Source organism: Aquarana catesbeiana, linkage group LG02 (assembly GCF_042186555.1).
Source record: "Aquarana catesbeiana isolate 2022-GZ linkage group LG02, ASM4218655v1, whole genome shotgun sequence".
Lineage (NCBI taxonomy): Eukaryota > Metazoa > Chordata > Amphibia > Anura > Ranidae > Aquarana > Aquarana catesbeiana.
The window spans coordinates 17,998,559-18,015,212 of NC_133325.1; the positions used below are offsets into that span (position 1 = coordinate 17,998,559).

General features: G+C 43.9%; 1 protein-coding gene across 1 annotated transcript; it reads right to left on the reverse strand.

Moving 5' to 3' along the window:
- Positions 1-879: 879 nt before the first annotated feature.
- Positions 880-15,186, reverse strand: LOC141126677 (transmembrane O-methyltransferase homolog). The gene is made up of 3 exons (XM_073612642.1): positions 14,919-15,186; positions 8,115-8,311; positions 880-1,200 (listed from the first exon to the last, which is right to left on the reverse strand). Exons 1-3 carry the CDS (start codon positions 15,178-15,180, stop codon positions 880-882), a joined length of 780 nt encoding a protein of 259 aa, XP_073468743.1. The 5' UTR covers positions 15,181-15,186.
- Positions 15,187-16,654: the final 1,468 nt, after the last annotated feature.

Here is a 16,654-nt window from a genome sequence, read left to right on the forward strand (position 1 = left end):
AGAAGTGTCATGTTGGTCCAAAAAAACGGGCTGCATGTCTTCTCATCATAGGTTCCTATCTGATCATCAGGAGGACAACAAGATATGGGAACCAACAATAGAACGCTAGTACAGCTGATATGATATCAATAGGTTGATGGGTTAGGACTCGAAGGTATCACACTGATATCATGATATAAAAGAAATGTCAGCCCGTGAACTCAGCACAGGGATGGTGGGAACCCCTCATAATGGGCACAGCAGGTGTACAGACCTGGGAACTCAGCACAGGGATGGTGGGAACCCCTCATAATGGGCACATCAGGTGTACAGACCTGGGAACTCAGCACAGGGATGGTGAGAACCCCTCATAATGGGCACATCAGGTGTACAGACCTGGGAACTTAGCACAGGGATGTGGGAACCCCTCATAATGGGCACAGCAGGTGTACAGACCTGGGAACTTAGCACAGGGATGGTGGGAACCCCTCATAATGGGCACAGTAGGTGTACAGACCTGGGAACTCAGCACAGGGATGGTGGGAACCCCTCATAATGGGCACAGCAGGTGTACAGACCCGGGAACTCAGCACAGGATGGTGGGAACCCCTCATAATGGGCACAGCAGGTGTACAGACCCAGGAACTCAGCACAGGGATGGTGGGAACCCCTCATAATGGGCACAGCAGGTGTACAGACCCATGTATGGACAGTTTTAGGACTTCATGTCCTATGACAAGCATGCAGCCAGCAAAGTTCCCATCCTGCATATTTGCGTCAGGTCAGTGACCATGAAGAGGAGGGATGGGGACGACAGCCCAGACCTTTAGACTAGTCAACCATGACACCAATAATGAGGCGGAGCTCTAAAAAAAGTCTTTATTGATCGGTGATCCCTACTCATATCAGTTTGGTATAGGTCAGCTCTGCCATGCCGTCCCGGATATAACGGAAGTACTCCAGGCTGCTACGGTGCATCTTGCATTGGTACTTTCCGGAGGCCTTCACATACTGCATGAAATGGGGGGCCCCCGGGAACAGCACGTTGTCCGCCAGGATGATGGTCCCTTCCTGCAGGAGACCCACTTCTTCCAGCAGCTGGAGGTCCCGCAGGTAGCAGCGCTTCCCGTGATCCATGAAGATGAAATCCAACTTCTGCACCCCATGCTTGTCCTTCAGCTGGGGGATAACCTCATCCGAGGGAGCCACCAGGAGCTCCACCTGCAGGCGGGGCAGAAGATGACAACGTAAGGGGGAAATACGAGAACAATGACACTGGTACCTACATCCTCTTCATCATCCTCTTACAAGACCATTGTCACCAGATCTATTGTTATTATTTATTTGATATATGTAAAGTAGATCAGTGTAACCCTTCCAGGTATTCATCCCCCCCCCCCCTCACAGAGATCACAGGACTCCCACAGACAATGCCTTCATCTGCTTTCATCTCCGGAAGGGCGGCTTCATCTTTGTTCAGGCACCAGGGTCACCATCTACTTCCTGGACTGAGATGCCGGCTCAGAGATGACACAATCATGTACATCCCGGTGCTGTAGGAGGGGAGACTGAGGAAATGCTTCCTCCTCCTTCTACAAAGTTACAATGTACAGTCTGATCACCGGGGGAGGGGAGACTGAGGAAATGACTCCTCTTCCTTCTACAAAGTTACAATCTACAGTCTGATCACTGACATCATCTCAGCCTAAGCAAAGTCACCATAGCTGACCTATACTTCTGAAAATGCTAGTTGTCTGGCTGTCATACTGATGCTTTTTGGGCCTGTGAACCAAAACTACCCTTGTGAGGAATTCTGAATCTGCTGCTTACTTGTGACTCAGAAAGTATTGAGGCCGGACACAGCCTGGGAAGTGGAGTTTGCAGAAGGCGGCAAGCAACGGCAGCCCACATATATCTCATATGATACTAATATAAGGGCATTATTATGTAACTGACCATTAATATAAAGGGGGCTTCTCCCACAGACCACTAATATATGGAGGTCTATATCCACTTACCACTAATATAAGGGAGCTCCCTCTACCAATGACCACTAATATAAGGGGTTTCCTTATCTCATTGGTCACTAATATAAGGGATCCTTCTCCTACTGACCACTAATATAAGGGGGTAATTTTCCACTGACTTTTAATAAAAGTAGGTCCTTCTCAACTAACCACTTATAGAAGGGAGTCCTTCTCCCACTGACCTCTAACATAAGGCGGACTTTTTCCACTGATATAACAGGGTCCTTCTTCCCCTTACCACTGATATAAGAGAGTCCTTCTTCTACTGACCACTGATATAAAGAAGTCCTTCTACTGGCCACTGATTTAAGGGAGTCCCTCTTCTACTGATCACTGATATAAAGGTGTGCTTCTTCTACTGGCCACTGATTTAAGGGAGTCCTTCTTCTACTGACCACTGATATAAAAGAGTCCTTCTACTGACCAATGATATAAAGGAGTCCTTCTATTGACCACTGATATAAGAGAGCCCCTCTTCTACTGACCACTGATGTAAGGGGGTCCTTCTTCTACTGGCCACTGATATAAGAGAGTCCTTCTTCTACTGACCACTGATATAAAAGAGTCCTTCTACTGACCAATGATATAAAGGACTCCTTCTATTGACCACTGATATATGAGAGCCCCTCTTCTACTGACCACTGATGTAAGGGAGTCCTTCTTCTACTGACCACTGATATAAGGGAGTTCTTCTTCTACTGACCACTAATATATAGGAGTTCTTCTACTGGCCATTGATATAAGAGAGTTATTCTTCTACTGACCACTGATATAAACGAGTACTTGTTCTACTGACCACTGATATAAACGAGTCCTTCTTATACTGGCCACTGATATAAAGGAGTCTTTCCTCTACTGGCCACTGATATAAGGGGTCCCTCTTCTACTGACCACTGATAAAGGAGTTCTTCTTCTGCTGACCACTGATAAAGGAGTTATTCTTCTACTGACCATTAATATAAGGGGTCTACAGAGGAAGGACCCTCACCTTGCCAACATCCAAATTAAATATAGAGAGAAGAGAAAGTAGAGCCCTACCTTCTCAAAAACCATGACGGAGTTTGTAAGCACAACATGAGGCAGTCAATTTAAAATATATAACAATCTTTATTCCAAAAATGTATAAAAAATTATTTGTATAAAACCATTACAGCACCCTCTATCTACATCCAATAGGTCGACAGATACCCAGTCCCAGGCATGGAGATACAAATCCAGCCGAGTATTGTATGTGATGAATAGTATAGTATGTGTATGAAGTCCATCAGTGAAAAAAATATATGTGGTGTCAGCATGGATATCACAGATCAACTTCACAGTTCCTCCATACTTGTTAGTCAACGCATTTCACAAGATTTACTTGCTTCTTCAGGACTGATTGGTTGGGTGTTACTATTAGATTCAAAACACGCACAGAAATATTCCATGAGTATCATATCTTGTTGAAGGTTATCCTTATCTTATACTCTACATTATTACTTTTTATACATATCTTCATGCATCCTATCCATACACAATCAAAAAGTTGTGCTTGCCCGATCAGCCTTGAATGGAGGAATACGGGCGATAGCCATTTATGGGTCGAACACAGGGGTCACCTTAGGGAAGGGGGGGGGGGGACACTGAATAAAGAATCCAAATTCCCACTTCTCCCAAATCCAGACTAACCAAACGTATATAAGTAGATAGAGTTGTTCAACCACAAAGCTCTGAAAGAGAGGGGGACATATATATTATGTTACTCAGTAAAGACTAGTTATCGGTGGGGCAGCCATATAATAATGTCCTCAATTTGTATATATCTTAGCCAGAAAGTTGTTACTGAGAAACATAAACAGGAGTATTGAAGAAATGGATTCTGGACAGCCGCACTCCGATAAAAGCCTTTATAGTAATGAATAGTCAACGTTCTTGAGACAACAGAAGCAGGACAAACAGCTGACGCGTTTCACAACATCATTGTTGCTTTGTCATAGCTAAATGACCACATATTGTTTGACAAATATATACCTGATTCAAACATGTCATATGATGCATTCAGTGATTTTAAAATGCAAACACATGTGGCCAAAAAAGGGGGGCGGGGGGGAGGAAGAGATACATACAAACATACATGCGAGGCCCCTGAGAAAACATGGAAATAGACCACAAAATGAGATAGTTAACATGAACAAAAAAGTAAAAAGGGATTGCTATATATACATGTACATATTAAAGATATGCATATATAAATAGACGTGCGAACGGAGTGTACTGGGTGTGCCTGGGCACACCCTAATCACCCGTGCTGTCTTCCAAGATCTGCCCCGAAATGTTGCATTCAAAAGAGTGTGTAGCCGCCCGCTGCCTGTGAAACGGTTTCACAGGCAGCAGATCGTGATGTTTACCAGAGCCGCTGAGTGTGTGAGCTGTCATATAATGTCACGGCTTGCAGAGAGAGAGAAACCAGCTGTCAAAACTGAGCGGTGATGTCGGGGGTGGGCGGGACCGAACGACCATCAAATACCAGCCAATGGGATGGGGTCTGGGTGGGCCGCTACATTTATGTGGCTCCACCCCCTTTCTTAAGCTGCCGTGCCCATGTTAATAGCTTCTTGGTCCCGCCCATCCTGACATCTATCAGAAACCAGCAAAACAGCAGGAAAGCAGCAAAAAAAAGACACAGAAAAAACAAAAAGAAAACGCAAAAAAAAATTTAAATGCAGAAAAAAAATAGAAAAAATGCAAAAAATTAAAACAGTTTAATAATAAAAACCCACGCAGAAAAACGCAGTAAAACCCCCATAAAACATCAGTTTAAACATAAAAAATTTATGTATGAAAAAAAAGTCAACCTCAATTGAGAGTTGATCATAATAATATGAGACATTCCACTCAAAATGTAATCCTGCTGGTTTCCAGGTATTGGGGGAAAAAATATAGTAAACTTCCCTCTTGCCAAGCGCTCTAAATCTATCGCCTCCCCTAGGGGGTGTCACTACAGCTTCAATCCCCTGAATAACTAAACTGGAGACATCCTTGTTATGAACTATGTTCCAATGTTTGGCTACATTCGTGGAGTGGTTTTTCTTGATGTCTATTAAATGATCATAGAGACGATCCTTCAGTCTGCGCGTCGAGTGACCCACATACTGAATGTTGCATAAATCGCATGTAACTACATATACCAGAAACCTGGTGCTGCAGTTAATAAATGAAGAAACAACAAAACTTCTACCAGTAGTAGTAGAACAGACTTAAGGGTCCCTCTTGATATGACAACAATAAGCACATCCTTGTATTTCTGTCAGGGCTGGACTCAGCCGCTCCTTCTCTGAGCTGGCCGCTCAGCTGTTGGCTAATAGCCAGCTCCAATCTCTCCACAGTTACTCAGCTGTTGATGATATCCTGCTCGTCAGTCCTGCCTACTTAAGCCACCCAGTCCAGAGGAGCTCTGCCTTCACCTTGGTCAACATCACAGAAACTATCTCCTGCGATCCTGTTTAAAGACTGGCTTTGCTGACATCCCTTCTGGCTCCATATCCTGCTTGCTGTTTCTCTACGTTGATCCCTGACTTCTGGCTTGGCTGACTATCCGTTCCAGTTACTGAACTTTGGCTATGTTTTGACTACGTTTGTTCTTTTTACTTTTATTATTAAACAAGTGTGATTTACCTGTACTTCTGTCCCGGTCTGATGCCTCTAGAAAGTATCTGAGTGTAAATAGGATCATTAAACAAAACGGGAAGATATTTATTAACCGTGTTTCTTATTTTGTTAAATTCTATACTGAATGGGGTAGAGAGTACCAGAATACTGACTGTAGAACTGACTGAAGAAGATGAGGGATGCCCCCTATCCAAGTGCTCCCTACAATGTGTGTTAGACAGCAAATCATTCCTGGGAATTTCGCCGGCGATGTGTAATGCTGTACATCAAGGAACTTGATGGATCTGGCATGTGAATGGCCTTTAAATATTTTAGATTGAGTCCATTGTCAAGTAGTTAAGCCATACATCAATATCTATTTGGTGATTGGACACAATGAACAGCAGATCTTCTATGTAACGACAACAGAACACAGTGTCCAAACGGCATGGGCTACCATGTCCAAAGATGCGGGTCCTCTCCCACCACCCCATATAAAGGTTGGCCAGTGAGGGCAAAAATTTTGCCCCCCATAAAGGCACCGCATCTCTGAAGATAGTAGCACCCGTCAAACATGAAAAAATTATGTGTGAGCAAAAACTCTAGACTAAATAAAATGAACTCCTGAAGTAGCAATGAATATCTACCGGATCCTTTAAGGAAGAAGGCAACAGCCTGTAGTCCCAAAGAATGTGGAATACTCGAGTAAGGACTCGACACATCACAAATAATCCATCCATAATCATCTCCCCGCTCTAAATCTTTCAATTTCACCAGGAGTTGCCTTGTGTCCCGGAAGACCAATTACCAAAGGCTGCAACTGGCTGTCCACACAACATAAACAGGAGGCCCCGAGGCGAAAAAAGATGTAACCAAACCCCAAAGAAAAGTCAGACGCATATGTAGTGGGAGTGCTTGATATCTTGTGTCAAAGGAGACTTAATATATACCCGTACAAACGTGAAAGTAAAATCAAGCTTGAGGGTGAGTAGTCCCAATGTGTCGTGTAAGAGGATAAGCATCTGGACTCAGAACTGTCCGAGAATAAAGTATGCTCCGAAAGTTTAGGGTAAACACCTTAATATATTAAGCAAACACCCCATCAACGGTATCTCCTACATACTTACCCTTGGCCAAAACCTGGAAATCACCCAACAACTGGGTGGGCCTCCAAAAAAGATCTTCCAATAAAGATGGGAGTGCTACTCTGAAGGAGCTTTGGGGATCCAGTGGCTAGTGGATCTTAAGTCTAGTGAGAGAGACTGGGAGCTCGTTGAGTGAAGACCCACAGTGAGTGATGGTGGGGTAAAGAGAACCGTTCGTGTTGCAAATAGTTGAATACCATTACCGTTAGTAACAGCTACAAGATCGTTGCCATAGGAGACAGTGATCCTACCTATACAGAAGTGGTGTCCGGCTGGAGGCCTTCACCTGTATAACTGTTTACCTATAAAAGTCTCAGAGCCTGCCAATTATCTTTGCATCTACCTAAGGGTGTCCTGGTCCTAACCCTCTCTCCCACAGTTCTATTTAAGAGACAATAAATCTCTTTGCATTAAAAAAAGTGTCTGGCGCCCACCTGTTCATTTTGCATTTTTACACCCACCATGCCTTGTAACCCACCCTACACTGAAGGATGTCAGCTCTTCCTAACCCTGGAGGTAACTATTAGGCCCAAAGAGGCCCAGGACTTTGCTACAGTAATAATGTACAGTATATGACAAAGATACCCTTCAATAAGATATGATACTCGTGGAATATTTCTGTGCATATTTTGAATCTAATAGTAGCACCCACCCTATCAGTCCTGAAGAAGCAAGTAAATCTTGTGAAACGCGTTGACTAACAAGTATGGAGGAACTGTGAAGTTGATCTGTGATATCCATGCTGACCCCACATATATATTTTCCACTGATGGACTTCTATTCATCACATACAATACTCGGCTGGGTGTGTATCTCCATGCCTGGGACTGGGTATCTGTTGACCTATTGAATGTAGAGGGTGCTGTAATGGTTTTATGCAAATATTTTTTTAGACTTTTTGGAATAAAGATTGTTATATATTTTAAATAGACTTCCTCATGTTGAACCTACAAAATCTGTCACGTTTTTTGAGAATGTAGGGCTCTACTTTCTCTTCTCTCTATAATATAAGGGAATCCTCTTTCTACTGGCCACTGATATAAGGTGGTCCTTCTTATACTGACCATTGATATAAAGGAGTCCTTCTTCTACCAACCACTGATATAATGGAGTTCTTCTTCTATTGATCACGGATATAAGAGGGTCCTTCTTCCACTGACCATTAATATAAGGGGCGGCCTTCTTCTACTGACCACAGATTGCAGTGTGTTTATGTAGCATTAATAACCGTGGCGCCAGTTAGTGCTAGACCCCCATAGAGGTCACGTGGTCTGCTATACCATCAGTCGTACCCTCTAGATGGATTTACTTATTGGTGAATAGAGACAGTACCCACCGTGTCATCATCAAAGCCAGCCAATCGGATCACCTTTTCAGCCACGGCGGCCCTCTTGGGGTTATAGTCCACTGTGTAGAGGCGGGCTCCCAGTGGCAGGGCCTGGGCGATGATAATGGTGGCATAGCCGCAGTATGTGCCCAGTTCCAGCACGTTGAGCGGGGCGTTTTCATAGACCAGGCGATCCAGGGTCTTCCCTGGGGGAGGAAAGAAGAGACGGGGCGGGGGAGTTAATGGTTTTATGGGTGGAGGGCCCATGTAGGCTGCTGCCTAGGGGAACAAAACTTTAACAAGTAAAGAAATGCTCCTCCTTCTTACCCAATCACATTTCTTCCTTTTTTTAGGTCTTAAACTGGAACTCCAGCTTTACTTTTAGAGTTTGGGAAAGTTTTTTTATTGTTTTTCCCCAATTGGGAGATTGGCACTGACTTCCTGTGTGAGCACCAGGAAAGGAAGTAAGGGCAAATCTCACCAGTAGGAAAAAAAAAAACTGAGGGCCTGTTCACTTCAGTGGGCCATGCTATAGCATGACTTACCCCAATGTGCAGTACTGCAGGTGACATGCATTGGTGCCCTGATGATCCCTATAAATGGCACCCCAAGCACCTGCACTGCAGCTCACCACAATGTACTACCAGGATATATGGTGAGCACCAATAAAAATATCCATGTCCTTTTTTAGGGCTATTGTGGTGCATTAGGCAGCCCATTCAAATGAATGGGGTTGTCCTAACTCAGTGTGTGTTAATGTGCGCTAAACGCAGTGCAACAGATCCAACCGGTGTGAACTTGTGTCTTGTGATCTGACCAGCCCTAGCAGACAGCACAGCAAGGTCATCCCAATTTTCTCTACAGCAATTAAAGTGACTGACCACAGACCACTATTACGAGGGTCCTTCTCCACCGATCACTAATGCAGGAGGTCCTTCTCCACCGACCACTAATATAGGGAGTCCTTCTCCACTGACCACTTATACAGTAGGTCCTTCTCCACCGAACCCATTGCATCCAGAGGCACTGTTGGCTTATGTGATGGTTCTCCCGAAGGTAGGGAAAGACCCTCAGTGCTGTGCCAGCTACAGACCCATCTCCCTCCTTAACTCGGACACTAAGCTCCTGGCTAAAATTCTGGCCCTAAGGATACAAGGATATATCGTTAAATTGATTCACCCAGACCCAACAGGATTTATGAAGGGCTGAGAGGCTAGAGATAATACTATTCGGGCCCTGCACGTATTGCATTGGATGCATAATGGACCGAACCTGACCCCAAGTGTAGTAATTTCAATGGATGTTGAAAAAGCATTTGGTAGGGTGGAGTGGAAGTTTATGGTCGGAGTTTTGAGGGAGATGGGTCTGAGAGAGCGGATGATGGGATGGGTGACGGCACGGTATGCAGATCCTAGAACAAGGGTTAAAGTTAATGGTAGACTATCAGATTATTTTGAGATACGAAATGAGACTAGTCAGGGATGCCCACTGTCCCCATTGTTATTTGCTATGGTGCTGGTGCCCTTTCTGCGCATGATTAGGGGAAATAGAAAAATTAAGGGGATTTGTATTGGATCAAGGGAACATAAGCTCTCAGCTTACGCAGATGATCTACTGTTGTACCTCTCCTCTCCTCAAGAGTCTTTGACAGAACTGATGCTGGAAATAGACAGGTCTGCCTTTATATCTAATTTTAAAATAAATATTGAGAAATCAGTGTTGGTGCCGAGCCATGTGCCTTTGAGGATGAGGACCACCTTGCAACAATCTTTTCCTTTTGTTTGGCACCTTGATTCTATATTCTATTTAGGGATCTACATCTCTTCAGATGTAAAGTACCTATATGATTTAAACTATGGACCCTTGATGGTATCCATAATAAAAGACTTGCAAAAGTGGTAGAAGTCACACTCTGACGTGGTTTGGCAGGGTAAATGCGCTTAAAATGAGTGTAATTCCCAGGCTTATTTACGTTTTACATACTGTACTCATAACACTCCCACAGATATTCTTTAAACAAACACGTAGGGCTTTTATGACCTTTGTGTGGTGAGATAAACATCCCAGGTTGACACACAAGATTTTGAGGAGACCAAAATGGGAGGGCGGGGTGGGACTCCCGGATATAGCGTTTTATTACAAAGCCTTGGCCCTGGTTCGTACAATGAATTGGTGCCATGACTGAAAATTTGGGTGCCCTTGGAGAAAACATTATCAGGTGGGAACTTGGCCGGAGCTCCCTGGATTTCGGTTTCTTATAGGTGGTTGTCGGAATGTGTATCACCATTGATGAAGACAACATTAACCATTTGGGATAGAATGAACAGTAAGGGAAAGCCCCCCCCCCCCCCAATATCCCCTATAACACCATTGGAAGGATTTCCCTGGTTTCCCCCGGGGGAAGAGAAAGGGAGTTTAGATTGCTGGGGAATGGACGGGAAGGGTAATCGCGCTGGCGTGGCCCCACAGGGTAAATTGCTTCCATTAGTAGATTTGGTTCGAATACTGGGGGAAGTACCAATGGCTTATGGAAATACCGTCAACTGACAGATTTGTTCAATAAGTGGAAGCACCAGATTAGGCCAGCGAACCCGCTTACTACTTTTGAGGAATGGTGTGTTAACTTATCAGAGCCGGGTCATATGTTGTCTCGAATGTATAGGCTGGTTCTGAGCGCCCAAAATATGACAACTCCCTATTTCATTCGAGAATGGGGAAGAGAACTGGGCTATAATTTTACATCCAAACAAATTAAAAGGCTGATGGGAGCGACACACCATACTTCAATAAGCTCACATATACAGGAGATGTCTTACAAGTTCCTGGCAAGATGGTATCGTATTCCTGATTGATTGGCTCAGATATATTCATTGGTGGATGTTAACTGCTGGAGGGGATGTAACCAAAGGGGTTCATTTCTGCATTTATGGTGGCATTGCCCAAAGATTAAAGTTTTCTGGGAGGAGATGGCCCCTTGGATTAAGAAAATGACACTAAACCTGCGTACACACAACCGGTTTTGCCGTCGGACTAAACTCCAAAGGTTTCTCCGACGGAACTCCGACGCAATTCCATTCAAGAGGTCTTGCCTACACACGGTCAAACTAAAGTCCGACCAAAGTCCGACCGTCCAGAACACGGTGGCGTGCAACATGTACGACAGGACTAGAAAAAGGAAGTGCAATAGCCAGTAGCCAATAGCTTCCGTCTCGTACTTGCTTCACAGCATGCGTAGTTTTTGGTCCGCCGTAACAGCATACAGATGATCGTTTTTCCCGATAGGAATTGGTTCCGTTGGAAATATTTAGAACATGTTCTATTTCTTGGTCCGTCAGAATTTTTGAAAAAAAAAAAGTCCGATGAGGCATACACATGATCGGAATAGACGATGAAAAGACTCCGTCGGACTATCGGACTTTCCCGCTCGTGTGTACGCGGCATTAGACCTATAGAATTCTTTCCATTACATTTTCTTCTTCATGGGATGCCATCATCTGGTTTTATAAGAGAAGCATTACTCCACCTTTTGCTAAATGCGGCCAAAATACTGATACCTAGATTTTGGAAAGAGTCCGGATGTCCCACTGTAATGGATTGGAAAAGGGAGGTAGGAAAAATAATGGAAGCAGATAGATGGATACATATGGGTAAAGACCAACAGAATAAATTTAAAGATACATGGGCAGGATGGCTGTATTACTCCTCAGAAATAGGGGTGGATTAAACCCTTTTGGGGGCAATTCTGCGTTATGGATTGGATAGTCTACGGGATGCATCTGGTGGGGGGAAATTGGGAGGAGGTGGGATTTTTTGTTTTTTTTTTGTTTTCCTCCTCTGGGAGGCACAGTGGAGAGATGATTGATGTCATTAAAGGAAGAGGATGAATTATAATAGTAAATTAGGCAGGGGATGGGCAACACGTAATGGAACCACATACAGAAGGGTAGATTGAAATGATAGGTGGAGAGGTATAAAAATGAAATAGTAGATTGAGATTATATTGAATTAAAACACTAAACATAACAGGACACGAAAATAGTAATTGAAAATGATACACTTTTTTTTTTTGTATTGGTTGTTTGACACATGTAATAGGGCACTGTAAAGCCCCCTTCTTAATTATACTTTGAATAATGTTTTGCACAAATTGAGTTTTGGTTATGGGTAGGTAAGTGGGTGGGCTTTTTCCTTTTTTTTCCTTTTTTTCTCTCTTCTGAAGAGGACGTGATGAAGGATCTCGGTGGGGGGGGGGGTTAGTGTGGTGTATGTTAATGAAGGGATTTCTACAGATATTTTGTGCAATGTGTATTTCTATGTTGTATGTTGGAATTTGCCTTAAGAAAGAAAAAGTTATATACCGTATATACTCGAGTATAAGTCGAGTTTTTCAGCACTTTTTTTGTGCTGAAAGTGCCCCCCTCGACTTATGCAAACCCAGTGGAACTGGTACCATAACATATCCAAGCTGAAGTTCCTAGCACTAAGTGACCCCGAGATATGGGGCCCCAAATTCGGTTCAGAAAATGTCATTCTCTGCTGCAGAAAAGTGCTTGACATTTTCTGAACCGAGTTTGGGGCCATGTATCTCAGGGCCACTAGGTGCTAGGAACCCCAAATTTGGTGTACAAACCCAGTGGAACTGGTACCATAACATATCCAAAGCTGGCGTTCCTAGGACCAAGTGGCCCCGAGATACGGGGCCCCAAAGTTGGTTTGGAAAATGTCATTCTCTGCTGCAGAAAAGTGCTTGACATTTTCTGAACTGATTTTTGGGGCATTGTATCTCGGGAACACTTGGCGCTAGTTCCACTGAGTTTGCACACCAAATTTGAAGTTCCTAGCACTAAGTGGCCCCGAGATATGGGGCCCCAAAGTCGGTCAACTGTGTCCATCTGCAGCAATGTCATTTCGGGACCATTTGGGTTCAGAGACCCCAAATTTTGGCTGCAGCTTGGGGGCATCTAGGAACCCTTAACTACCGAGTTTGAAGTTCGGGGGACCTATGGCTGCAAATGGGCACAGTGAGGCTGCAAATGGGCATGGTTGACCCTCTTTTCCATTTACAGTACCTGTGCATTTATCACACTCGTCTTATACTTGGGTCACTAAGTTTTTCCCATTTTTTTGTGGTAAATTAGGGCCTCGACTTATACTCGGAACGACTTATACTCGAGTATATACGGTATATATAAAAAAAAAAAAAGATGGAAGATTACTGTTATGATAACATACTCAACATTCCTAAGGCTACCGGTACAGGTTTCCTCGTCCAGCCATATCGGTCTTATATAGGAGAATGTACATACTATGGCACACCCATGTATTTACCTTTGCTACATGTTTTTTAATGATATTTAATACATTTTGATATTTAATTTTACCTTTGAGTACTTTTCCTTCCCTGCAGGGATTATAGTGGCAGCCTTAAAAATCCACTTTTCAATGTCTTCTTTAATCTGTTTATATAATTGGATGTGGTGCCACACATTGCGGTTTCTGTCTCCATTTTCTCAATACAATAAAGAACTTCTTCTCCAAAGACCACTTATATAAGGAGGTCCTTCCCTACTGAACCTTGCTCTGTGCATTGTGTGTCGTAAACAATTGACTTTTTTTTTTAACCACAAAATACTGTTTTCACCCTTTTTTCATTCTTTTCCCCATTCTGCTATCATTTTGCCATTTTCAGCCACTTCTTGTCTACATACACTTTCTCTCCGGTTGGCTGCACATCATTCCACTGGACCAGCTTCCTGATGGGGACAGGGGTGGACCATGCCTGCACCATGTGTGTCGGCACAACCACTTGTAGTCTCCACCAGAGCAGCATGTGTGAGGGTGACAACGCAGGAGCACAACTGGGCAACAGGGACAGAGTGTTGTCACCCTATAACAGGAAGTGCATGAACAAGGGCATTCATGGCAGGATCACCAGGGATTTAAATGAAAAGCTGTAAATTTAGAAGGATTGAAAAACACTTATACGCTGACCTAAACAAGAGCTTTACAGTAAATGATTGGGTGCTCCTCTAGTTTAAGGGGGTTTTAAGGAAAACAAGTTGTCTTTGGACATTTGCTATGTACAAATAAAAATGAAATACGTATCATCCTCAGCTCCTTCTAGTGGCCATAATGTGGTATGATCCCTAAATGCTTGATAAATACACCCCTTATGCCCGGTACACACGGTCGGATTTTCTGACGGAAAATGTTCGATGGGAGCTTGTTGTCAGAAATTCCGGCCATGTGTAGGCTCCATCGGACATTTTCCATCGGAATTTCTGGATCTCAAATTTTCCGTTGTCGTAAATTCCGATCGTGTGTACACATTTCCGACGCACAAAGTTCCACACATGCTCGGAATCAAGAAGAAGAGCCGCACTGGCTATTGAACTTCATTTTTCTCGGCTCGTCGTACGTGTTGTACATCACCGCGTTCTTGACGTTCGGAATTTCCGACAAGATTTGTGTGACCGTGTGTATGCAAGACAAGTTTGAGTCAACATCCGTTGGAAAAAAATCCATGGATTTTGTTGTCAGAATGTCCGATCGTGTGTACGAGGCATAAGAGTTTTACCCAAAGCAACAGCTATCCACACACAGGACACCCATCCTTGGAGGTCTTTTATTGGTACATAGCAAATGTCTAAACTTTTTTTTTTTTTTTTTCTGGAGTTTTTCGTTTTAAATCTCCTTTTTCGTCTGTAGATACGGTAAATATTAGAGGTAATTAGACTTGTGGCATATGAAGGTGGAGGGTGTACAAGTTTTGGAGATACTCATCAGTGGATAGAATAAAACTTAGTGACTCACCTTTCTGAGGTCCAATGTTGCTGAGGTGCTCACAGTGCAGACAGTACTGGTCGAAGGTGTTGAGCAAGTGCTGGGGGTCCCCGGGAATGGCGTGAAGCATGACATACTGGAAGGCCCGCTCCTCGCGCGACATGCCGGTCAGATAGTCCTGAATCCTGCGCACAATCACGGCTCGGTAGAAGAGCAGGAAATAATGGCGGTAGCGGATGATCAGGGTGATGATGAAGGGGATGAAGGCCAAGGCTATTGCTGGGGACACCATGTTCCAACCTTCGAAGGAAGATAGACAGGTGACGCTGTGATGCCCTTCATACGTACATTTGTTCTAAGGATAACAACAAAGCCTGGGGAATGCCCAGGAAAAAACCCAAGCCTACTTACCGACCAGCTCGCAGACATTCGTTCTAAGGAGCCTCCCAAACCAATCTGCACAATGTTGCCTCATTTGCTGCTCTATTAATACAAACCTTCTTTGTAGCTGGGTTTGGATGTCCATTGACCTCAGTGGGGCTTTTGGTTCAGATTTGAGAAGTTTGTGAATTATAGGAATGTTCCACCAAAACACAACTGACTGAAATTTTAAGTACATTTAGAAAATTCGTTCTTCTCTGTTATTGATGGGTTTTAGTAAACCAGAATAATTGAAGACCTCGGAACAGATATAATTTCCTGTACTGGGGGCTTCACTAGGAAAAATATTAAAACATTCACAGGTTCACTTTATATTAAACAATAGGGCAGTAATAAAATCTGGGGTGCCCTATTATGCAAATACCGACTTCCGCTCCATAGACAGAGATTTCCTTTCACCTACCGCACATCACTATTGGTCAGTGGGGTCCCCTGTCATATTAAGGAGGTGGGACAAAAGGCATCCTCAGATGCGAGATTTGCATAAGGTAGCACCCTTGGTTTCAGGTCTCTCCTGCAGCTGTGCGTCATCTCCTGCATACTCCTGCATTTACCATCTGCCCCTAGTTATTTAGCTACACTGGATCTTTTTGTATTAAACTGGTCCCCCAAGGGTTTTGTAATCCCCAAAAATGAACGTATTTTCTATGCTACCTTTGTGTTGAATATTCCATTAAAGGGTTTTTTTGATATCTGCAATCAAGTACTTGTTGATCCTGTCAGAACTCTTGTGAGCTGTCCTGTTGTCAGGAAGGGCAAGTGCATGGACAGTCCTGAAGATCAGCACGTTCGTAGTTTGCCTGCCATGGTCAAAAACTTTGGGTCACTGCTGTGCGTACATTTGCTTTTGGTGCCAATCACCCTATTTAAAGCTCAGCACAACCTAGGAGAGTTGCTGAGTGGTCATCATCTACTGTGATCTGACTTATGCTCCGCTATCCTAGTTTGACCTGGCTTGCCTCTGGTGTATCCGTATCTCCTGCTGCTCACTTTGGCTTGTGTCCTGACTTCTCCCTTGCCTGCTGTCGTGGTGCCTCTTCTGCCCATCTGATCTCCCCCTAACCTGACTTCTCTTCTGCTTTCCAAATTGTTATCTCTGTTGCCTTTCTGATCTCCACCATGGCCTGACCTCTCTTCTGCTTTCTAAATTGCTACCTCTGCTGCCTGTGTGATCTCCACCATAACCTGACCTCTCTTCTGCTTTCTGAATTGCTACCTCTGCTGCCTGTCTGATCTCCACCATAGCCTGACCTCTCTTCTGCTTTCTGAATTGCTACCTCTGCTGCCTTTCTGATCTTCACTGTGGCCTGAATTATCTTCTGCTT